Source organism: Ascaphus truei, chromosome 12 (assembly GCF_040206685.1).
Source record: "Ascaphus truei isolate aAscTru1 chromosome 12, aAscTru1.hap1, whole genome shotgun sequence".
Lineage (NCBI taxonomy): Eukaryota > Metazoa > Chordata > Amphibia > Anura > Ascaphidae > Ascaphus > Ascaphus truei.
This window is the reverse complement of record NC_134494.1, coordinates 14,893,720-14,920,373: the sequence shown is the minus strand read 5'-3', so window position 1 is coordinate 14,920,373 and position 26,654 is coordinate 14,893,720. Positions and strand designations below refer to the sequence as shown.

Sequence of the window (26,654 nt, the reverse complement as noted above, 5' to 3'; positions counted from 1 at the left end):
TTTCAATATGAGAGAAGATAATTACGATTTGAACTAAATTAGTTGGTAAATATATTGATGCCTAGTGTACTATATTGCATTATATCATAATTCACTCACTTTCCAAACCCTTAATAAATCAATAAATATATATAGGTATGCGTCTGGATTTATTTTGTGTGGTTTTTGTTATTATACATCTTCAAATTTGTAGTGCACAATCAAAAAGGTTTTCTCCTATACATAATATAATATAATACCTGTAAGTGTTATTATCAGTCTATGTACAAATACACTTGGTGGGTGAAAATAAATAAATATATAAAAATAAATTAATTCATTGTGAGCTTCTAAACAATAAGATGACCTACACTTAAACAGATAGATCAATAAGTGATGAAATATAAACATTAAAGGGTGTGTGTATGGTGTAGGAGTGAATAAACACTTAAGAGATCTGCCCCTAATGGTCAATACAGATCTATTTGTGATTAATAACTATATACCTGGATCCCCATTGACAATCCCTTAATAATTATCCAAGTGTAGATGTACATATACATTGTGTTGCCCCTATCAATCCAATTTAAATTGATGATGTTATACTACAAATTATATACTCCCAGATTACAGAAAAGAGGAATAAATGAATCCCTCATTGAGTCCCAGGGGGGAAAGGGTTTGTAGTTGAAAAAGCCAACGGCACTCTTTTTGTAGGAGCCGTTTATCCCAGTGACCCCCTCTCGGATCTCTAGGGACATGTTCGATACCACAGAAATGCATAGCCCTTGAATCTCCTTTGTGATGTTGAATGATACTGTATGTCTAGCTACAGGTGTATCCGTGGTGTTCCGTACATTCCCTATATGCTCTAAGACTCTCGTTTTTAATTGTCTGTGAGTCTTACCAACATATTTTAGGCCGCAATCACAGGTCATTAAATAAATTGTACCATACGTCAGACAGTTAATAAAGTCTTTAATTTGGAAAGTAGCAGTATTGGCTGAGTTGGAGAACTGCTTGGTGGCATGCATAAAACGACAGGCTTTACATCTAGAACATGGAAATGATCCATGCGGTTTCGTACCCAACCATGTTTTCTGTTGTGTTTGAGTAAAATGACTGTACTAATCTGTCTTTAATGTTGGTGTTACGTCTGCACGTTGGATTGTCTTTCAAGATCTTGTGTAAATCTATGTCTTCCAATAGAACATGCCAATGTTTTCGGAGAATGTTCCTCACATCTTGCCATTGGTTATTGTAGGTAGAAATTAATCTTATAGTTTCATCATTTGGTTCCCTTTTGTTGTTCACTAGTAGACTAGATCTGGGTGATGTCAAGGCCCTGTAGTATGCCTTCTTAATCAGCTTGTTGCTATAACCTCTCATTTTGAACCTTAGTGACATTTCCTTAGATTGTTTGGTGAACTGAGACGTGGTTGAGCAATTTCGACGTAGTCTTAGGAACTGTCCAATTGGTATGTTATTAGTGATGTGTTTCGGATGATGGCTATTTGCTATCAACAACGTATTGGTGGCTGTTGATTTCCTGAAAATGGTGGTTTCAACATTCCCCTCTACTAACTTGGAGATACAAATATCCAAGAATTCAATTCTTTGTTTATCAATTTGAACTGTTAACTTCAAGTTGTAATTCAAGACTATTGTGTCGTAAAGGTGCTAATGTAGTACGACGTATGGTCACTAAGCAAACTCAGACTGGTGAGAAATAATCAGCTACACATATAATATCAGAACTGATGAAAAGGTGAAAAACATCCTAAAAGGAAGGGATCCTATAAATGGCTAACATAAAATATGCAGAGAGAAAGCCCCGAGGCACGGTTCAGTGACCGTATCCAGTTATAGCCTCCTGTCTATTGTGAACAATATATAATTGACAATAAACATGGATCACCATGGATATATACCAAAAAAACAAACAGAAATGCTGTGCAGTCTGTATGGCAACGAGAGGTAGCTTCAAAGTAGGTAAACTGTAGTGAGCTGCAGCTCAAGAGTCATACAGCCAGACACACAGGCTGGCAAAAAAGTAAATATAAAACACTTTGGTTTAATGTTGTCTAATAGAAGTAGTTAACCAAAGAATGCTGCTAACCCAAATACAAGTATCGAGTAAGTTCAGTAAATTAATATTACCCACAATATGTCTGATAATCCTGGGTCTGAACTTATCGTGGTAATGATACTAGTAGTTGAGAAGCTGCAACAGTGTTCGTGACTGTTACTAATGACATATGTTTCAAATAACCAAGGTCCCCCTATTGGTCCGCACATAAATATGGTGAAACAATTGTATTAAGAAGGGGATACATTGGCTCAGTCAACTCATCTGTGTGTCGGCATCGTCTGGTTTAACTTCCTGCATGTTACAAGGTACAGCTCCGACTTCGGTGCGGGGAGTGAGTGTATCCACCGGTCCCGCAGAGTGACGTCATGCCGTTGAGTCACCTGGATAGTCCAGGACGCAAATCCACAGAAGAGGTGAGGGGCTGGTGGCGGGGGAGCCGCCTGACTGAACGGTCGTTGAGAGCGGGGACCCGCCAGCTGGTGAGTACGCAGCGAGTGGAATGTCAACAAAGAAAGGGCGGCCATCTTATGTAGGAGCTCCAGAGCGGCACTGCTGAAGAGCGAGAGCCCACCTCCCCCTCTGCATAATAAAATAATAAAATCAACAGCCCCCGCATGGTGGAGGGGACCCCGTGGTGACCCCCCAAGCAGACGAACACAGGCTTACACAACAGGACAAGGCACAACTCCACACGGGACAATCCCACATCCCAAGATGGGCGCCATGCGTACCTGAGCAACTACCATAGAGCGCTGTGAGTACCTGCAATACATTGCAGCCACAAACATATAGAAGTACTAATTTTAGGCTGACAAGCCCCACATCCTCGCACCTTCAGCCCCACACAAATCAGCAAAAACTAATACTGTCAAGCTGGCTAGGATGGCGTCCTGACACTCAGGCTCCGCAATACCCTGGGCTTCATTTCAAGCTCATGAAAACAAATCGGCTCTGTCTAACCTCCTAAAAATAAATCTTATCTTATGCAAGTCCCTTTTACCATGGCTTCAAAAGCAGTTAGAACCATGAAAAAGAAAAAGAACCAGAGTGAGTTCCGTGAATACTTTAAAAACTATGGTCGGCCAGCACTGCAACAGGTGGACTTGGAAGTGGCCCCCTCCGTGGAACAACCAAACCCTGAACCAGGGGTGGAGATCGAAAATCTTTCCACAAAGAATGACTTATCTTCTTTAATAAAATTGAATCTCTAATGCAAACAACAGTGAAAGACCTTAAAAAAGAGATATCCACCCTTGGGGAATGCAGTAGCTCTTTGAAATCCAGCGTTGATGCTACAGACACTCGACAATCTCTGATGGGTGCTGAGCTCAAAGAGGTGAGTTCTCAGCTCTAAGATTTCAAGGATAGACAGGAAGATGCGAAGAACAGAGACCACAGCAATAATCTCCGGATCCGGTGGATCCCGGAATCTGTAACAGATGTCGTGGGGTGTATGGACAAATGGCTGGCATCGCCCTTCCTGACTCCACAAAGGAGTCTCTCATTCTGGACAGATGCCACAGAGCCTTAAGATCGAGACCCCAACCAGGAGACAGACCAATGAATGTGGTGTTGAGATTCCACTACTTTAAAACAAAGGAAGCTTTCAACACGGTGACAAGAGGCTCCAGAAACATCAATTTCCAAAATATAACCCTACAGGTATACGCAGATCTGGCCCCTTCCACAATCGCCAAAAGAAGAAATCTCCGTGAAGTGGCGGTGAAATGAAGAAATATCAATATCAAATACAGATGGTCATTTCCCTTTGGACAGTAATTAAAAATGGGAGACCTCAGAGACTTAGGAACCAGGATGACGGTGAAGCCTTCCTCGAATATTTAGGACCCCTTCCTCCGGTCTTGTGTCGGGAGACAGGAGTCCTCCGAACCTGGAAACATCTTGGTCCACGATTCCTATGAGAAGATCCTCTCACCCGGGCTCCCTGGCGAAACAGACACCCGAAGCTGGGATAAAACCCTAAACTGAGTTTCAGGTCCACATTCCGATATGGAATAATTATTGTATTATGTTTTTATGTTTTCAGGTTCAAATATATATCTATAAGACTGAAATAATATTTGTGTGTGATTGGCCCTGTGTTCCCCCTGTGTCATTGGCCACGGACGCACCCCCCACAACCCCCTGCCCCCCTCACCCCACCCCTCACATTGCACCTCTTGCCCTCACTTGGATTTGGAACCTCAGGACCATCTCAGGACCATCTCACTTGCAGTTGCAGTTGGAACCTTACTTGCTACGAGAACAACTTAGCGAACCCACACTCCTCACCTCTCCCCCCACACACCTCCCCCTGGCACAAACCCCCCTCCCCCTGTCACAACACTAACAGCCGCTCCTACCGAGCACACTCCACCCCTGGTTTCCCCGCTTGCAGCCAGCGGTGTGGGGGGTGGGAGGCGGCGCCACGCAGGAGACCAACTGGAGTCCTGCCCCTCTCTCGTTCCTGCCCGGCCACCGATCGCTCCATGCTGCACTACGGCCGCAGATGGAGGACGGGGCCGGCCAGACCACACCACGGAGTCCCTCTCCTCCCTGAATCCCTTACCTTACATTTCGAGGAGAGGGACATCCGAAACCGCTGCTAGCGAGGACCGGGGGGTCATGCATGGGGGGGGGGCAATGATGTGTGGTTCAGGGGGGGGGGAATAATGTGAGGTGCAGGGGGGAAAGACAGATGTGGGGTGCAGGGGGGTGACGAGTGAAGTGGGGTGCAGGGGGTGGGAAGTGATGTGGGGTGCGGGGGGGGACAGTGATGTGGGGTGGACAGTGATGTGGGGTGGACAGTGATGAGGGGTGTAGGGGGGTGGAGAGTCATGTGGGGTGATGTGGGGTGCAGGGGAGTGGAGAGTGATGTGGGGTTGAGAGTGATGTGGGGTGTAGGGGTGGAGAGTGATGTGGTGTGCAGGGGGGGGAGAGTGATGTGGGATGCAGGGGGGGAGAGTGATGTGGGGTGCAGGGGGGGGCAGTTTTGTAGGGTGCAGGGGGATTGACAGTCATGTGGGGTGCAGGGAGGGGAGACCGCAGCTGTAAAGGAGGGGGGGACCCATCTTTGAAGGGGGGTATATCCCGGGCAACGCCGTGTATATCGGCTAGTCAATAATAGATTATTAATGGTTCATTAGTGTAGTCTACGCCAGCGGTGCGCAAACTGGGGGGCATAAGATTTTTCTCGGAGGGGGTCGTGGGTGGTTACAGAGGCCCTGCGCTCTTCCCCAAGGCATTTAATGCTAGGGGGATCGCGTGTGGCCTCTGCAACACTCCACTTACCTTGATTCAGCCAGCTGTGTGACTCGTCGCCATGGCAACTCGGTGTCAAATGACACCGTGGGGTCGTGGCGTGACGTCACATGACCCCCGCATACCGGAAAGCAAGATAGGGGGGGCGCGCGCACCAGGGTTGATTAGGAGCATTGGTTAGTCTTTACAATAGGCCCAGGGTTAGAGCTTGGATAGCTGGACTATCTGAGTATTGGCTACTACCCCCAACCATATCTGTATCACTGAAGACAAAGTTGCCCTTGTTCTTTTTTGTTCCCCCCCCCCCCCCCCATCACAGATTTTATTTCCAAGGGCAGGTGAGCATTAGAACTGTCTCTCCGAAGACACATCCATGCGCACTCTTTTTCCCCCCCAGTTTTCCCCATCCCTCCCCGATTTAATTTTTTCTCTTTGCCCACCCCCCCCCACTGGGTGAGTGGGTAGGTGAATGACACTGACTAGGTGGGTGAATGACAGTGGGTGGGTGAATGACAGTGAGTGGATGAATGACGGTGGGTGGATGGGTGATGGTGGGTGGGTGAATGACGGTTGAATGACAGTGGGTGGGTAGGTGAATGACAGTGGGTGGGTAGGTGAATGACAGTTTGGTGAATGACAGTGGGTGGGTGGGTGACTGAATGACAGTTTGAATGACAGTGGGTGGGTGGGTGAATGACAGTGGGTGGGTGAATGACAGTGGGTGGGTGGGTGAATGACAGTTTGAATGACAGTGGGTGGGTGGGCGAATGACAGTGGGTGGGTGGGCGAATGACAGTGCGTGGGTGGATGAATGACGGTGGATGGGTGAATGTTGAATGATGGTGGGTGGTTGAATGACAGTGGGTGGATGAATGACGGTGGGTGGGAGACAGTGACTGGGAGACAGTGACTGGGTGGGTGAATGACAGTGACTGGATGGGTGAATGACAGTGACTGGGTGACAGTGACTGGATGGGAGACAGTGACTTGGTGGGTGGGAGACAGTGACTGGGAGACAGTGGCTGGGTGGGTGGGAGACAGTGACTGGATGGGTGAGAGTGACTGGGTGGGAGATAGTGGGTGGGTGGGAGACAGTGACTGGGTGGGTGAGAGTGACTGGGTGGGTGACAGTGACTGGGTATGTGACACTGGGTGACAGTGACTGAGTGGGGTGACTTACCTTGTCAGGGTGGGTGCAGCTTGCCGCCGGACGCTTCCCCCTCCTGCCCCCGAAATCCCCGCGGCAGTTGCCCGGGACGGGAGGTGGGCTTGGGGAGGGGGCGCGGGAGGTGGGCTCGGGGGTGGGGCATGGGAGGTGGGCTCGGGGGGGGGGTACATGGGAGGTGGGCTCGGGGGGCGCATGGGAAGCTGGCCGCAAGGGAAAGCGGGCCGCAGGAGAAGCTGGCTGTTAATTCCCCCTCCATCCCACATTGGTAGCGGGGTGGGGAGAGGGCCGCAGAAAGAGCTGTTACTTCCTCTCTCCATTCCACATTGGGAGAGGGGGGGGGGGATGGGATGCAGGCCGCAGGAGGAGCTGGCTGTTCTTCCCCCTCCGTCCCACGTTGGGAGCGGGGGGGGGGGGCCAAGGAGGAGCTGGCTGTTACTTCCCCCTCCATCCCACATTGGGAGCGGAGTGGGGGGAGAGCGGGGGGGAGTGGCCCTGCGCATGCGTGCGGGGAATCGCCGCCATTTATTTATTTTCATTTATTTCATTATCTGGCACCCGGCCGCGCTGGGGCCCGGGATGCCAGTGCTTTTTGTCCCCCCCTGTTGGCGGCCCAGATACCATGGCTGTTATTTAAAGTCCTGTCGGTAAAATACAGGCAACCTTGTATAATATGTTGTAATTTTATTGCGGTTCATAGACTGCTCTATATTTATGAAACTCTAAAATTAGAATGCAAACACACCTATCCCAGCCCTGCAGGGTAAAATAAGTAATCTTCTGTGATTTATATTACCAGTTATACTGTACAAGTACTGCCAGAGGTAAAAATATCCAAATGTAAGCCTCTATCTTAAATGAACATATTCTAATTGAACCTTCTTGCTTGCATCTATATCAATGTGTATACATTAATAAAGTACCTTCAATGTTTCAGGATTTGGATTTTCATGTCCCTTCACAAATTATGCATCCTCTCTGCCTCTGATTGGCTCCCGGTGCACCATGTGACCCAGTCACCACACGGGAACGCAATCCAGTTGTATCCCCTGCTGGCGCCACAGCACAAGAGGGCCAGGAAGCGAGGAGACACTGGGGCCTGCTAGAGAGGAGATAAGGGATTTGGTGTGAGTGGCGCGAGTGCGTCCGTCACCAGCGGGGATCTAGCCTAAGGCTGAGTACATAGAGACTGCAGCCGTGTGGAGGCGCGCAGAGGCTAAGGGAAAGCGGGTGCTTTCCCTGGCCTTAGTTCGCGCGCCATCAGGGGACATGTCGGGGGGCGGGCCAGTGATGTCACGTAGCTGGTTCGCCCTCATTGGGCGAACCGCTCACGTGACCAGCCTTGCGCTCCCGTGAGCGCTTAAACGAAATACATTTTAAGAGCTATGCCTCCGCACGCCTGCTGCCAATGGGATGTAGGATTGGGCACCCCTGTCTCTTGTTATATACAATTGCCACGCTCAGTAGCTTTCTTGTTGACATAAATATATATTCATGATGTGGTGGGTGTGGGAGTTTGAGCTAGCTGGGAATGTGTGTTAATCAATTTCTGACTGGAAGCAGTTGTTTGGAGGCTGGTGGCACCTCCCCCCAGAGCTCACTCCTCCTCCTTCACCTTTTTAACTTGGGAGGTCCTTTCATTTGCTGCAGGAACAAGACCTATTTTGGTTATTCCCCTCTTACAAAGGTAAGACGAAGGGTTCACAGTGTAGTGTAGGACGTGCATTAATTTGGTTATACCTTGGCGTTGGTATGCAGGCTTATGACGCATTGGCCAAAGGGTTAACTAAATAACCAAGTATTTAATATTATTATTGAAGTATTTTACTTTATACTTTTTACCATATATGTTTTGTCAATGGGATGTAGCATTGGGCACCCCCTGTCTCTTGTTATAGACACTCATTAGCTACCTAGGTATTGTAAAACTGCAAATCAGGTGCTATAATGACAGATTCAGTAGCAATGGGCTCAATAACAATGGGTTGAGGTGACGTGTAAGGTGAAGGAATAATGAACAGGTTTTAATAACAATTGATAATAATAACACACATACGGGCTTGTGTGAGCACTCGGGTGGTAAAGGTATCTTTAAAGGTGATTCTCAGAAGATCCTAAGGTGTAATTAAACCAAACTCCAGTCCTGGTTAGTGAAGAGGAGGGGGAGGTGAAGAGGCACAAAATAGGCTAAAAAGGAATTACACTCACACAGCCCTGTGTGAGCGAATACACATCATGGTTCTCTTTGCTCCTTCTTGAGAGATATACACCTGGTTGAGATGTGCCCTTCCAATCCTCACCTCTGGTATCTCGTTTTCCCTCAGTGGAGTGGTAGATAATCTTCAAGTCAAATTAAAGTATAATGCTTTATTTAAACAATTATAACCAAACTTACATATACAAATGGCGTCATGCAGCACCCAAGGAGTCAGTTTTCGTGACTGCTAAAGATGGAAACCCGTCGTGGATCCACGAGCCTGTCAAAGCCTGTAGAGAGGCAAAACGCGTAGCTCTTTTAGTCCCAGCGCGGCCACCGTAGGAGCAAGCAGACGTGACGCCAGCCCAGCATCCGGACGCGTAGGCGGGTTAACAAAACACTTGTCTGCCTTGTCGGGGCTCACACGCTTACAATGCATTGGCCAAAAGGTTAAACTAAATTACCCTTTTTCAAGAGAATATATAAGTATTTTACTGTGTATTTTTGTCATGTTGGATATTTCATTGGGCTTCTCTGTCGTCTGTTGTGTACATATCCCACGCTCAATAGCTCTCCCTTTTGACACTTATATACATATATATATATATTGTGGGGGCTCAGGGGTTCCCAAAAAGAGATTGCTGGGGTTTTGTGTGTTTTGTTAACCTATTCTCAGCTTTCTCAGTTGTTGGAGGTTAGTGGCTCCTCCTTCCCAGGTTTTAAGCCTGCCCCTCCCCACTTCCCAGGTTAGTAGGTCCTTTCATTCTACTGGATATAGAACCAATGTGGTCTTTCTCCCTCCTAATAGAGGTAAATGAGAATTTTAATCCTAATAGAGGTATATTAGTATTTTATCTGGTAGTGTTAGGACTTGCGAACAGGTGTTTGCCGTGTCGTGGTTCGCAAGCTTACAATGCTTTGGCCAAAGGGTTAAACTAAATGACCCTTTTTCAAGACAATATATAAGTATTTTACTGTGTATTTTTGTCATGTTGGATGTAGCATTGGGCTTCTCTGTCGTCTGGGTATCTGTGTGTTTTTGTTAACTTTGTCCAGCTGTTTTGGAGGTTAGTGGCTCCTCCCACCCAGGGTTTAAAGCTCACCCCTCCCAACTGTCCAGGTAAGCAGGTTTTCTTTTCATGCAGCTGGTTGCGACAGGTTCAATAAAACACGTCCAGGATTAGGAGGGAGCATATGTCAGGAACACCCCAAAAAAAGAAAGAAAAATATCTAGTGCACTTCTGCCACACAGTTGATGAATGAAATAGGAACAAGTCTTGGCTCGTATGAAGAACCTACTTACAGGACGTAGTATATAAACCAGCGGTCACAGGAGGCTAGACAATAGCTTCTCTGGTGGATAATTCGATCGTGGTAAATCTCGGGGAGAAGAGAAACAATGGAGAGAACCACTAGTGCAGACCAATAACAGGTTCAATGCCAGGACCATCCTTCCTCTAATTATAGAGGTAAATAAGGATTTTAACCAGTTAGTGTTAGGACCTGCGATATTATGGTCATGCGTTGAAAGTGACTCGCAGGCTTATATGCTTTGGCCAAAGGGTTAACTAAATGAACCTTTTTTCAAGAGATATATAGGTATTTCACCTTGTATTTTTGTCTCATTGGATGTTGCTCTGGACTTCTTTGTTTCTTGCTTTATATAATTAGCCACGCCCAGTAGCACTCCTATGACACTTATACACACACACATATATACATTTTTGTGGTAATTTTGGGGGTTTTCTGAGAGCTTGCTGGGTATCTGAGTTTATATACATATGTATATTTAAGTTATGGTGGGTGAAAAGGCGACTAAAAACCCTCCACCGTATAGCATATAGCATATAAAAATATTACTTGTGTTCACATTCACATGTCTTAGACAGGTCTGCAACCCTGCTTTTCAAAATTATCACCTAGCATACAGCGCTTCCACAGCAGCAAGGGATTCTGGGAAATGCAATTGTGCACACAGTGCCACCTTTTGTCTCAATACCACATTACATGGTAAACCCTTAAGCCAATGCATGCTGCTTTAAAAACAGCTTTTAAACATAGCCTGGGATGAGATGCAAAGCCAATAAATCCACTCAGACAGACTGTTTTGACCTTGTGGGTCTCATCAGTGTCATCAGTGACACACGCAGGTCCATGCATGCAGTTTGGTTGTGACAAATCTAATTCAGAGTGCGTTTCCTGGTATTATACAGGTAAATAAGAGCTTCAATCAAACTAAGAACTATGCAGCTAATCACAACAGTTTTATAATAAAGTTTTCTTCCTGGTATTATACAGGTTATTAAGAATTTGATTAGTGTTACGACCTGCACAGCTTTGGTCTACCTTGGCATTTGGTGTGCAGGCTTAAGATACTTTGGCCAAAGAATCAAACTAAATGACCATATGTTTTTTTAGTTTTGACATATATATATATATATATATATATATATATATATATACAGTGTTCGACAAACCTATACATTTGCACGCCCCGGGCGAGTGGATTTAACATCGTGGCAAGCTCCTATTGGCCCAAGCAGCACACGTGTGGAACTAGGTGGCGAGTAGATTTTTTTGTTCAGCGAGTAGATTTTTGGGGGATTTGTTGACCACTGTATATATATATATATATATATATATATATATATATATATATATATATATATACTTTACTGTGTATCTGTGTCATTGAAAGTAGCATTGGGCTCTGCCTCTGTTCTATGTTTTGTCCTTGATTTTAACTATATATTGCCATGCCCAGTAGCACTCCGTTTTGACACTCATATGCAAATATATATATTGTGGTTACTTTGGGGGTATATAAATTAGGAGCTTAATGGTTATCTGTGTTTTGCAATCTTGTCCAGCTGGTCAGAGCTGTTTAAGGGTGTCAAACTAAATGACCATATGTTTTTTAGTTTAGAATGGCTGAGAGACCCGGCGTTTCCCGTAAGTTAAATTCCCCACTAGGATGGGGGGGACGGGACACAGTGGACAGGTGGGGGGGACACACTGAACAGGAGGGGGGACACACAGTGGACAGGAGGGGGGGACAGTGGACAGGAGGGGGGGGCAGTTGACAGGAGTGGGGACAGTGGACAGGAGGGGGGGGCAGTGGACAGGAGGGGGTGGGGGGACAGTGGACAGGAGGGTGTGGGGGGACAGTGGATAGGAGAGGGTGGGGGGACAGTGGTCTGGAGGGGGTGGGGGGAAAGTGGACAGGAGGGGGTGGGGGGGACAGTGGACAGGAGGGGGAAGGGGGACAGTGGACAGGAGGGGGTGGGGGGACAGTGGACAGGAGGGGGTGGGGGGACAGTGGACAGGGGGGGGAACAGTGGACTGGAGCGGGGGCAGTGGACAGGAGGGGGGACAGTGGACAGGAGGGGGGGGGCGGGACAGTGGACAGGAGGGGGTGGTGCTTAAAATTTCCGGGTCCCTCCTCTCCACTCCCCCTGTATGTTTCTCCGCTCCCCCCTCTCTCTCCGCTTCTCCCCCCTCCCATGCGCAGCTCCGGTCCGCACCCTACAGTGTGTGACACACACACACAGTGTCACACACACACACGCACGCACGCACGCACACACACACACACACACACACACACACACACACACACTGACACACACAAACAGTGACATACACACACACACCATGACACACAATGTCACACACACACACACACACATCTACCTCTCTGTTTCCCACCTCCCAGCGGCACCGCCATGAGGCAGCTGCAGGAGGAAGGGGGTCCTTCCGGGCGCCGTCATCTTAGGCACTCGGCGCCGCGAGGGAGGAAGGGGGTCCATCCGGGCACCACCATCTTAGGTACTCGGTGATGCGAGGCAGCTGCAAGCTGGCAGCCCACTGCCTGTCCCCCCGCCGGGGAGGGAGTGAAGTGAGCGCCGGGGAGGGAGTGAAGTGAGCGCCGGTGAGGGAGATGAGTGAGCACCGGGGAGGGAGGTGAGTGAGCGCCGGGGAGGGAGATGAGTGAGCACGAGGGAGCTGAGTGGGATGGGGGGGGAAGGGAGAGAGTGTGTGTGTGTGTGTTTGTGTGGCCGAGGGGGAAGAGAGTGGCAGTTGGGTGACGTCAGACCCACCAATCTGATTGGCCAGAGGCTGAGGAACAATCAGATTCACCGTAGATAGCACTAACCGTTCGATTTTATATATTAAGATATAAATATATATATATATGGGTACTTTACTGTGTATCTGTGTCATTGGAAGTAGCATTGGGCTCTGTCTGTGTTCTATGTTCTGTCCTTGATTTTAACTATATATTGCCATGCCCAGTAGCACTCCGTTTTGACACTCATATGCCTATATATATATATATATATATATTGTGGTTACTTTGGGGGTATATAAATTAGGAGCTTACTGGTTTTCTCTGTTTTGCAATCTTGTCCAGCTGATCACAGCTGTTTAAGTGAGGGTGGCTCCTCCTTCCCAGGTTCCAAGCTCACCCCCATCCCACTATGCTTCGAAATGGTTAAGGATCATTCATATTCCACACACGAAGGTCCATGCATGCAGTTTGGTTGTGACAAATCTAATTCAGAGAGCTTTTCCTGGTATTATACAGGTAAATAAGAGCTTCAATCAAACGAAGAACTATGCAGCTAATCACAACAGCTTTATTATAAAGTTTTCTTCCTGGTATTATACAGGTTATTAAGAATTTGATTAGTGTTAGGACCTGCACAGATTTGGTCTACCTTGGTGTTTGCTGTGCAGGCTTAAGATACTTTGGCCAAAGAATCAAACTAAATGACCATATGTTTTAAGTTTAGATATACACACACACACACACATATATATATATATATATATGTACTTTACTGTGTATCTGTGTCATTGGAAGAAACATTGGACTCTGTCTTTGTTCTATGTTCTGTCCTTGATTTTAACTATATATATATATTTAAGTTATGGTTGGTGAAAAGGTGACGAAAAACCCTCCACCGTATAGCATATAGCATATAAAAATATTACTTGTGATCACATTCACATGTCTTAGACAGGTCTGCAACCCTGCTTTTCAAAATTATCACCTAGCATACAGCGCTTTCAAAGCAGCAAGGGATTCTGGGAAATGCAATTGAGCACACAGTGCCACCCTTTGTCTCAATACCACATTACATGGTTAAACCCTTAAGCCAATGCATGCTGCTTTAAACACAGCTTTTAAACATACAGTAGCCTGGGATGAGATGTAAAGCCAATAAACCCACTCAGACAGACTGTTTCGACCTTGTGGGTTCTCTTCAGTGTCAGGTTGTTTGTACTGGCTTTGCAACTTGAGACATTAAAGTGCAGTTTTTTAAACTTATATAAGTGCTTTAATGTGAATATGTAAATAAGTTATGTATTATCTGCCAGTCTGTATCCCCACTGTGATATCCTTTATCATTAAATGACCACTTGAAAGGGTATTTTTGTGTTCCACTCTCAAATAGTGAGTGTGGGGTTTATGTTACTTTATATCCCCACTGTTGCATTTGATATAAATCAACTACTGTAATGGGGATTTCTGTGCTCCACTCTCAGTTAGTGTGTGTGTGGGGTTTATGTATGATAGCTACTAATGTGCAATATATTACTATCTGTATTCAACTAAACAACCCAATACATAGTAGCCTGGCAGACTCGGTATATACATTATTTATTTCAATCTGTTTCTCTGTATGTATAACAATTAATTGGCCATAGATTCAACATACCAATTTATCCTATTTTTCATCTATTAATATAATTATTTTAATTTAAATATAACATTTCACAGCACTGAGTGCATTCATTCGGGATTTTTTTTTTATTCTTTCCACTCACTTCTGATTGGTGCAATGTCAAGCCAATTAGGTTTAAATACCCTACAGATCACATCTCATTTGACCCCTAGTGGAGTCAAGTGGAGGCCAAGCCTTATTGGCTGGCATTTATTGTGACTTTTACCAATACCCTTTTACATTTCAATGTGGGACTGTGCTCAATAATTTTTAATCAGAGCAATTTCCTTACCAGCTGTTGCTCTAGACACCTGTCAATTTATATATATTTTTTTGTACCCTGGTAACAACAATCCATAAGCTTGGAGCATTCTTCTCTCATATTTGTTAATTAAGACTTTGGGACTCAGGATTAACCAGGCTTCAGCTGTTCTTAAAAGAACGGTGCTCCTGGCTCTTTTTTCTTCCACAAGATTGCACGTGTATGTTTAGTATGTATATATATATATATATATCACAGAATATTTTTTGTATATGAAATCACATATACTGTAGTGCCGACGATTATTCTAAAATAAACCTGGGGCAATCTCCAAAAAGACCCAGGTACATGCTGGGTACATGCTGCAACATTTCACACATTTCTGCAGACAGACTAATGGCCCAACGGATTAACAGCGGGGTCCCTGGCAGTCCCATTCAAACAGAGTGGGACTGCAAGGAGCCCCTGCTGTGTTAATCCGATGGGCCATTAGTCTCTTCAGAAATGTCACTGAAATGTCCCCAGCATGTACCTGGCTAGTTTAAGGCAAGTTTTAGAATACTCGATGGCTCGTCTGTATCATTGTTTCTTTCTTTTTTTGGTTGATATTTTTCACTTTTTTGTTATTTTCCCCCTTCTCTTGATATATATAATTGATAGCGTCAGGCTATTCCCTTTTCCCCCCATTGATATGAAGTATTACAGCATGCAATGAACATGCATGAGTACATATAATATATTTCAGGGTTTCATTGATGGTAGAATTATTTGAACCACTTGGCAATACTTGAAATAGCCCTATAGGAAGGTGCCTCTTTTAGTGCTTGGCATGCTTGGCAGTACTGGAGCATCCAATAAACGTTGACCACTGGACGATATCTGGACCTCCAGTTGAAATATTGCTGGTATCTCTTATCATCCTTGTCCAGCTCCATAAGATAAGCAGCCAGTTTTTGGGCAGTGGAGAAATCATCTACATGGATAAATGAATCTGGAGGTATAAAACGCTCATAGTTTTCACGGGGAGGACCCATTACGACCGGCACAGTCCCTGAGATGAGTGAATTGTCCCAAAGCTTCTCAGTGATGTAGTCTTCATGAATAGAGTTTTCAAAAGCCAGGTAGAACTTGTATGTAGAGAGAATTTCATTGTGTTTTTCCCTGGGTAGAGACATCTGATTATGCCCGTATCTATCAATGTTGATGTGTTTCTTCAGCTCCTCATAATATTGGACCCTGCGGAAATTTGGATTCCAGTGACTGACTGCCCAGGCCACAAGCTTGGTCTTCACAGGGATGCTGAAGTTCTGGGATCCATTATGCTTCTCCAGCCAGCCATAAGGAAGAAAGATATCGGAGTCAACCCGGTAAGACATGGTGAGGTTGAAGAGTTTGTCCATAAAGTTAAGGTTTGCGCTATGGGTTGGGGACTCCAGGTCAAACCATATCCAATACTGTTTAGCTGGCCTTTTGATCTGGGGTAAATTGTTTCTAGAGTTGCAAACCTCATCGTGGTGGATAATAACAGCATCCGCTAAGGAATACAAGCTGCGATTGTTTGTGAAGGTGCAACCATGAGTATCAAAGGGATGTGGACATTGGTTTTGGGGAAACTGCCCACTGAATGTCCATAGGAGAATAAGCAGCAGAGGGTCGTCTGGTTTCAAAAGGGAATCAATCGATCGATCAGTTTCCTGAACAAGGTTCTTGCTGCCTCGAAAGAAAGAAAACAAAACACATGAGAGTGTTACTTGCAGGATGAAGAAATAATAGATCTTTCTCACGAAGGATGACTGTCCTCTGGACTCCATGGTGAAGACAAGCATGAACCTCGTCTATAGCATTATATTGGGTTTAGATAATAATAGGTTCCATCAAGTCGAAATAAGGCACATAAGTTTCTTTCTTTCTTTATCACTCAACGTGATATCTGCTCAGTTTTCCAGATGCAGACGCTATAAGATTAAAAAAAAAATTATTTTGGAGGAAATTACAACATTTTTTTAAGTACATGGTTATGAGTATAAACAGGACAAATATGTGAGACTAAAGCTCAACTCTGATGATGTATATATGCAAGACCAACAACTTACAGAGGCAGTTCCTCATAGGACCAAAGTACAGTATGGCAATGACGTTTAAGAGGTCAGATCTGGGTTATTGATCAGGAGAAAGAAAAAAGAAAGTGCAGGACCTCTCATAGCGTAGTATTTTGATATAAATGTATTGATATAGTAAGAGGGTAAGATATGCACGTACAAAAATGCAGCTGTTATAAAGCATTGAGGTATATAACCAGGACTCCAGATGGCACATGCAACTCGTCTCGTCTGCTGATCCTACCGGACCTTCTCTTGGGTGGTATAGTCTGTTTTCACGACCCTCCAACCACCGGTTTAAACATTGATGAGCACCTGATGTCTTTGGTGTCTTCACGCCACTCACCGTTGTGGCAAGGGGGGCATCCACCTGAATGAAGGGAATCCCGAACAGCTGATCTGCTCTGTGATGTCACCTCCACTTGGAGCTTTAGCGTCCTCGTGTCTTCAGTTGTTTCAGGTAGAAGCAGATGCGATCCCGGCTCTAGATGCAGTGAGAGGCACGCTGATATTCGTGTGCCGGCTTGGACATAGAAACTTGCAAAAATGTCTCTGCATACACCATTTCTTATGGGATAAATGCATCTCTAGGAGCTGAAAGTATCAATTGAACTGTAGTACTGTAAACAAAATCCAATGTGTTTCGTGACGCTACTGTAGGTCACTTCATCAGGGATTTTGAACTACCTAAGTCTGAGTCCTTGGTGGTCACGGTGGCACGTGCGGCTGCATGCTCGTCACATACCACAGCACAGTCCTCTATGGGGCAGGCCCCAGTGACTGTGTGTGTGTGGGCGCACAAAGCGCTGTGACGCTGGCAGGGAAGACAATTTTTTTGTGTTCCCGAGCCACGATGCGGTCACGTGGCGGCAAGTGCAGCCAGTGGCCCTCCCTTACCTCTCCCCAACAGACTGCCGTTTGCGGCTGTAGTCTTTGCATGCGCCACCATGCCGCCAGGCACGACTGCATTAGGTAGGACTGGGGCCATAGTCTAAAACAGCTGAGGACGCGAGGACTCTGACGCTCCAAGTGGGGGTGACGTCACGGAACAGATCAGCTGTCCGGGATTCCCTTGCCAAGACGGTGAGCGGCGGAAGACACCAAAGACAGCGGCCGCTCATATACGCTTAAACCGGTGGTTGGAGGGTCGTGGAAACAGACACCTATACCACCTGAGAAAACGTCCAGTAGGATCAGCAGCCGAGAGGAGTTTCGTGTGCCATCTGGAGTCCTGGTTAATATACCTCAATGCTCTATAACATCTGCATTTTTGTTCGTGTATATCTTACCATCTAACTACATCAATACATTTATATCAAAATATTACGCTATGAGAAGTCCTGCGCTTTTATTTTTCTTTCTCCTGTTCATTAGATCATAGTTAATTCATCTATCTGAACAAGCACCTCACCCCTACCACATGCAGCAATTATCATCTGAGATCTGACTCCAAAAGACTGTTCATTGTCCCAAGTTTCAGCAAAGTATCCTGCCGCTCCTTCTTCTCTTACCGTGCACCCCAAATCTGGAACAATTTACTGGAGACTCTCACATCCACCACCAGTTTAAGGGCCTCATGCAGAGAGCAGCGAATTTAAAAATTGGAGAGTTTAATAAAAAGTAGCTTTTTTGGAGAGTTTTATTCTCCATATGCAGAAATGTGCGAATTCTGCAATGTTTGGCATTAATGCGTGTGGCGAGTTAGAATTGGAAAGATGCGCACTGCAGAAATGTGTTAAAAAAAAATCGCGCATTTCATGCCAACATGGTGATACTTGTTCCTATGCTGTTCTACCCACCGACCCTACCCTGAAATTCCAGAAAGAACTCAGAGATTTATTAGATATGGGCTCCATGTTAGGAGTACTAAATGATGATGACACCAATTTCTTATATAATTCAACACCATCTCCGGAAGATCCATAAAACATTGTTCTCCTCTCCAGGGAGGCCTATTGTTTCCAGCATTGTGTCTTTGTGAGATGGTGTGTATGTACACGGTATGTAGATTTTTTCCTTCAGCCACTCGTGCAGCAGTTGTCATCCTACCTTCGTGATAGTGGGGATTTACTCACAACCATTGAGTGTTTCAAGTGGAAACGCAACCTTGTATGGGTGACACTTGATGTCACTTCTTTGTTCACCGTTATCTCCCATGAACAGGAGATTTCCTCGTCATTTCCTCACTCGGTTTGATTTAGCACAAGCACATATCACATTTAGTTTAGATTCCATTCACTTTCTTCTTACGCACAAATTCTTTTTATTCGATGGGGTTCATTATCTCCAAACACATGGAACGGCAATGGGGACGAGCTTTGCCCCGTCCTACGCCAATCTCTTCATGGGATGGTGGGAGTCGTTCCACGTGTTTGGAGAAATGAACATGTATAGGGAGCACATTTTATTTTACAGATGGTACATTGATGATTTGTTACTCATTTGGGAGGGTGACATCAATACACTTTTAGAATTTATTTCTTCACTCAATCACAATGACTTTAATCTTTCTTTCACTTACACTTATCACATACATTATTTAGACTTATGTTTATACATCGATACTGCACTTAACATTCAGACCACTTTATTTTGAAAACCTAATTCACATGTGCAGAAGGTGTCCGGCGGCCATGTTGCGGTTGGCGCGTGGTTTGCGCATGCGCAGAAGTGACGAGTCACAGTGCAGGGCCTTCTCGAGCTTGCGTGTGCGCAGGAGAATTAGCAGCGGCCATTACATGGTTGCGCATGCACAGTTGCAAGCGGCAGTGGCCATTACATTGTTGCGCATGCGCAGTACCCATAGCGCATGCGGTCCTAATGCTAAAGAGGCCCATGGGGAACTACAACTCCCAGTGCATTTGAACTGAGTGAAGTGACTCAGTGAGCTGCACTATCGGCTGGAACACAGACGAGGACACAAGACACCCAGCCTGCTGACGTCACAGCAGGGAGGAATCGGGGAAAAACAAGCTCACAGGCATGGCAAACAGATGACCCCCATGAGAAGATCAGCAGCCCCCATCAATCAACGGAGGTAACAGGTCTTCAAACGGACATCTGCCCGAAATAGCCAAACAGCTGAGCAGTCCGGCGGACACCTCAGGAGAAAGTGCTGCCCTCACAGTTTCCAGCCAGCAGCAGATACACAGAAGGAGTGAGACTGAACACTGTTCTCAGGCAATTATCCTTTTTTCATAAAAAATTTATTTCTTAATTTTTAAACATATCTATTGTATCTGCCATCACAGTCTCCATGGGTAATGAATTCCACATTTTAACTGCACATACTGTAATCAACCCTTTCCTTTGTTGCTGGTGAAATCTCCTTTCCTCCAAACTTAAGGGATGACCCCATGTTGTTTGTATTGCCCTTGGGATGAATAGTTCTTTTGAAAACTCGTTGTATTGCCCCCGAATATATTTGTATATAGTTATCATATCCCCTCTTAGACACCTCTTTTCTAATGTCAACAAATCTAATTGATCTAGCCTCTCTCCATAAATCAGATTATCCACCCCCTTTATTCATTTGGTGGCTCTTCTCTGCACTTTCTCTAGTTTCAAGTACCTGCCCAAGTTTCCAGTCTATCCAAGTTCTATCGCGGTCTAAATTCCTACTTACCTCCTCAAAGAAACAAATAAGTTTAGTTTGGCATGACCTATCCTTCATAAATCTATGCTGACTATTACTAATAATTTTGTTTTCCATTAGGTATTCCTGAATATTATCCTATACTAAACCTCCAAGAACTTTCCCACTATTGAAGTCAGGCTTACAGGTCTGTAATTGCCCGGTTGTGATTTAGCGCCCTTTTTAAATATAGGCACCACATCTGCTTTACGCCAATGTTGTGGTACTGAGCCTGTGGAAATGGAGTCCTTGAATATTAAATATAATGGTTTTGCTATTACTGAGCTTAACTCCTTGAGAACTCTTGGATGTATGCCATCGGGGCCAGGTGACTTATTTGCTTTAATTCTATCAAGCCACCTATGAGCTTCTTTCTCAGTTAATCAATTGTTCGTTAATACAGTATAGAGGATAAGAGCACAACAATGCTTCTGATCTTCTAGGCACATCTCCAAGGTCCTGTGAGGACCGAAACGTTTGCATTTGTGCCACCTACTCTAATACAATCTTTTTGAAAATTACCTCTGAGTGCGGTCTCGTTCCTACTGCGTTGCTGCGGCTGCACCACTGCTGTGAGGAACACCCCTGCCTTTATATATAAATATATATATATATATATATATATATATATATATATATATTTAACAACAAATAAAACCAGCACACAACAGATTATACGATAAATTAATAAGTGCACAAAATAAAATTAGTAATAATAAAGATAGGTGTTGGTATATATGGGGGGCTAGGTCAGAAGTGTGGATAAAAGTAATTAGGCAGAGGGAATCGGCAGCTTTAATAGGGATAAACCAATCCCAATGTAATGTGAATAGAAGGAAAAAAGAGCGCACAATCCCTTTAGCCTAACTGATACAAATTTTAATAAAAATCAGACATATATAGACCTTGATCAATAGTAGAAAACTCAATAGATATGAGTATAATTAAAAAATAAAAAAGGTTAGGTGGATGCTGTAGCCAATAGAAATGAGAAATGTCCCTAGAGGGTTAATACAGTCTGTTCATCAAACGTTTATATCCCTGGAGGTCCTTCTGAGGTGGCAATAATATGCAGTAAATGATCAGTAGCTGACTCCAAACTTCCGCCCACACACAGAATGAATCCTGATAAAAATGATGTATAAAGCTCCTCACAGGACTCGCCTCACATGTGCTGACTAAGGGAAACGCTACAGTGCGCACCCGTCAGATAGGGCTGACTGTCCCGGGGAAAGAGAGACTGTCTGTATACAGTAGGTAGTCAAAGGGAGGAGTACCTGATGTGTTGTACTAAACTTCGGAGGTGGCGTCCCTCCGCCAAGATGATATCACACCGCTCTGTGGGCACAAGCCGTGACGGTATGCCGACCCCAAATATGACACTGTAGCCAGGTGCCCCCTCTGGGCTTTGTTTACCCCCTCTACATGCGCTTACCTCCTTGGCGGTCGGGAGGGTTGTGGCCGGTCCCTAGTTTGTGGTTGCTGCAGGGACAGCCATTTGACAGGGACATTGCCTGATTAGTGTGTAGAGCTAGTCAGTGACTCAGCGCTGCAGTGAGGAGCCTGTCATCATAAGCCTGGGCTGTTGGAAGTCGCGACCCGTGGAAGCATCTCTTGCAGTGTGGGACTTCTCGTGAGAGACGACGCTGGATCTGCGGATCCTTTGTGAAGAATCTGCGACTGGGTGTTGGAACGCCCGGCAGGTATTATACACGTGCACCAACAAACCGGTACCTTACGGGCGCTGATCCCACCTTGGGGGGTGGTGAGTTCTTTGGAGACACTTGGGAGGTTAAGTGACCAAAGGTCTGGTCGGTTATACCGGACACGGTGTGGGATATACACGGTGGTGGGGGGACACTACTTCACAGTGACGTGTGGCAGGGGCCACTGGTATATGCTCTATACAGCAAAGGTTATTCATATGTGTGCATGTATCTCTATAGTAAATATTACGGTATATATGGCAGGGGCCACCGGTATATGCTCTATACAGCAAAGGTTATTCATATGTGTGCATGTATCTCTATAGTAAATATTACGGTGTATATATACAGTATATATATATAATCAGCTGTTATTGTTGTTCTTGTTCAGGGGAATCTCACATATTAGGGATACTGGGCAAGTGGAGGCGCTGCCCATTCTTATATTGTTGCCCCGGGCTCCCAGTAGCGGAGGCTCAGATCACTGTGAGCCAGCAGGTAAAGATAGCACCAGTTGACCCGTCTAGTCAGAGAGAAAGAGGGCTACAACACGTACAGACTTCAATGGCGAAAGTGTAGAGTCTGCAGATGGAAACAGATCCAGTTACCGCAATAAAAGTGGAGGACACTTCACAACAGCTCGTTCAGCTTTTCTCCCACGTGAACAGCAAGCAGTGTCTCTGTGTACCGACACTGCCCTGGTGTTGTTCCTCAGGGATTCCTCACAGCTGGTCCACCACCCATTAGCACGATGACACTCCTAACGTCATTTCGTTGGCTAGTACGCTAACATCATCAGGGGAAAAGCCAGGGAGCAGGGGCCATAATCAATGATACATAAATATGCTACACTTCTGCTAAACAAAACAAAAAGCGCAAACATGAATTTATATAATAAAAAAAGACAGTTGGTGAACATATGTGTTTTTAAAAATCAAAAAATAATACATATATATAATTAACCTATTGTGTGATAAGTGAACAACCTACAGTACATAAAGTGCATATACTAACATATGTGCATACTAAATAAATACACAGATAAATATATACATTTGTGCCTAATTATTTAAAGAACTAATAATATATTTTTTACTTGATATGTAAATCGAAACTAATTATGTGAAGTGCATGTATATACATATAATAATGTGTGCTAAATAAGTACACGCGTGATGGAGTTAATTGAGAAAAGATGAAAAGATGAAGACAAAAATAATTAAAATGTAACACCAATAAAGGTGTAGATAAATTATATGTATTTTATATATAAAAAATCTTGGACATTCAATTTATAAATGTCCAAAAATATACACAAAAAATGTATTAGGGGATATAAGCAGAAACCACACTCGGGCGTGTGAAACAAACTAACAAGAACAATGGCCAAACTGATGAAAAAAACAAAATTCTAAACAATAGTGCTGGTATCCAGGATTTCATTGAGACCCCCTGGAATTAAGCTAAGAAGCTTAAATATCCAGTAGGTTTCTCTACGTGAAAGAATTTTAAACCTGTCACCTGCTGATGGGGATGATGGAATGACTTCAAGTCCCATCATTTTGAGACCTTCAGTCTTTTTGTCATGGCACTGGAGAAAGTGTTTTGACACATAGTGACTGGTAAAACCATTCAACAGGACCGCCAACGGGGGGGTGGGGGGCAGCTGGTGTTGGTGTCCCGGGCCCCATGGGTCTGGGGGCCCGGCCACACGGGCCCCTGCTTGGCCGTTTAAAAAAAAAAGTGTGGCTGCACCCGGTGCCGGTCTTTCTGACAGCAGCACCGGAAGTCAGCTGGGCTAAGTTTCCGGCGCGCTGGCGTGAAAGGGAGGACCGGCGCTCATGTGAGCCAAACAGGTGCCTGCAGCGGGACAGGGCCGGCGGCAACTGCTGTAACCTGCCGGTGGGGCCCCCCGCATCACACCCCCGTGTCCAGCCAGTCCTGTCAGCTACCGCTATAGCGTTTCCCTTAGTCAGCAAATGTAAAGCAAGTCCTGTGAGGAGCTTTATACATAATTTTTATCAGGATTCATTCTGTGTGTGGGTCAGCTACTGATCGTTTACTGCATATTATTGCCACCCCAGGAGGACCTCTAAGGATATAAACATTTGATGAACAGACTGTATTAACCCTCTAGGGACATTCCTCATTTCTATTGGCTACAGCATCCACCTACCCTTTTAATTTTTTTATTTATACTCATATCTATTGAGTTTGCTACTATTGATTATGGTCTATATATGTCTGATTGTTATTAAAATGTGTATCACTTAGGCTAAAGGGATTCTGCGCTCTTTTTTCCTACTATTCATACATATAATATATATATATATATATACTGTGTGCTCATTTGCATATCGTTTCCAAGAATCCCTTGCTGCAGTGAAAACGCTGTGTGCTGGGCGATAATGGGGAAAGACAGGGTTGCAGACCTGTGTAAGACATGTAAATGAGCATACAGTAATATTTACAGTTGCTATATGCTTTACTGTGGAGGGTTTTTGTCACTTTTTTTTTTACCCACCAGAACCTTAATAATTGTGGTGAATACCTAGTCTAGTCTCAAACCAGCTTAGCCTGCACAACTAACCTCTCACTGATGATACCCATCAAGGTTGAAACATGTCTGTGAATGGGTTTACTGGCTTTGCATCTCATCCCAGCCTCTGTCTAAAAGCTGTGTTTAAACCAGCATGCATTGGCTTGAGGATTTGCTTGTGTAATATGAGCTTGAGACAAAAGGTGGCACTGTGTGCTCATTTGCATGTCATTTAGCAGAATCCCTTGCTGCAGTGAAAACGCTGTGTGCTGGGCGATAATGGGGAAAGACAGGGTTGCAGACCTGTCTATGACATGTAAATGAGCATACAGTAATATTTACAGTTGCTATATGCTTTACTGTGGAGGGTTTTTGTCACTTTTTTTTACCCACCATAACCTTAATAATTGTGAGATATATAAATTGTTTATGGTCACTAAAAACAACAGATGTACCCTTACCTAGGGAATATAAAAAAGAGCTTATCGGGAACTGCGGATAGGATCAGTCTCCATGTTCTCCAAACTGTCTCTGTCATTGTCACTCATGCCCTGTGCTCATGCAGCCTCCACATCTGCAGATCACCCGGTAGCTGTCGTCACGGTGGCAGAAGTTGAAGTGATGGATTTACACAAAGTTATTGGGCGGACTCGAGAGTCCCATCCAGCACGTCTCACGGTTGGGAGAAACGCAGCACAGCAACACTCCTACGTGTTTCGTGGCGATATCTACTTAATCAAGGGTAAGGCCGCGCTTATAGTGCCAGCGAACGCGACGCAACGTCGCATCAAAACAAATGTATTGACGCCTTCGCGTGCCCTTATAGTAGGCGCGATGCGATAGCTTGGTCGCAATCGCTGGAAGTCACTCCAATTTGATTTTTCCAGCGACCGCAGCGTGATGTCGGGATTGCCGGCGACGGCGCTATATGTGCGGCCTAAGTGATACCGTGCTTCTGCCAGCACTTTATATGGCAGAACTTCTGATCATTGGTTAATTGCAATTGTTAGAAAAAATGTTTAAAACCTTCACTAGCTTTGTTTTAATTGATATAAATGTATGTAATTGTACCACCAATGCTCATATTAAATCTGTTGCTACAAACTGTTACACTGGCGACACACTTTATTCGAGCGGGGCTAGTCCCACGAATTCGGGTATACCCGGGTGTATTGAGGTTTGTGACTGTTTTCTGCCCGAGTGCATTGAGTTATTTTCCAAGCAGGGATTGAAGCATTTTATTCCCGCTGGCTGCAATACTGCACAGTATATATATATATACTGCATTACAATTCATGAATTTATGCCATCTGGTAGACACGCGAAGCATTGCAGCCTATTAAATCCTAATCATTATCATTTAACAGATCAGCCGCCCATCAGCCAGGCATGAACCCAGGCTGGGAAGGCAAATGCAACGGGGCTTGTCAGAGGTGAGGAGCGGCGCATTCCAGGTATCTGCCAGGTACATACCGGGTATTTGCTCGAATAAAGTGTGTCGGTTCAGTATCTACATGCACACAGTAATCATAAAATCTGGTGGACAAAATGTATAAAGCCTTCTCAACCTGTCATGACCAGTTCAATCGCCGAAGGCGGAATTGTTCTTCTGATATTGATTTTCACACACAAGCAACACTTTTAAACAATACATTTATTCTTAAAGGGTATGAAACTGCAAACCTGGCTTTCCCCCAAACCCCTGGGTAGTTACAGGTGTGGTCGCTGCAAAGCCGGCAACTATATGCACCCCACGAAAAAATTCAGCAACTGGAATAACACCAAGGAATAGGATATCCAGCATTTTATAAACTGCTTGACCCGGGGGGTCATTTATTTGGTCACCTGTGGCTGTGGGATTAAATATGTGGGCAAAACTCTGCGCCAACTCAGACACCGGGTTCTTGAACATGTGGGACACACCGCTAGCAAAACCGCTAGCGAAAAATGTCACCCTGGCACACAATGGTGACAGGAGAGATCGGAGG

General features: G+C 45.0%; 1 protein-coding gene across 1 annotated transcript in view; it reads right to left on the bottom strand.

Moving 5' to 3' along the window:
• Positions 1 to 15,153: 15,153 nt before the first annotated feature.
• Positions 15,154 to 26,654, bottom strand: part of LOC142463802 (4-galactosyl-N-acetylglucosaminide 3-alpha-L-fucosyltransferase FUT5-like) — a 50,390-nt gene continuing 38,889 nt past the window's right edge. Inside the window, exon 2 of the mRNA XM_075566634.1 lies at positions 15,154 to 16,643. Coding sequence (XP_075422749.1) covers positions 15,453 to 16,514 — 1,062 coding nt within the window. The 5' untranslated portion in view covers positions 16,515 to 16,643 and the 3' untranslated portion in view covers positions 15,154 to 15,452. The remainder of the gene's footprint in view (positions 16,644 to 26,654) is intronic.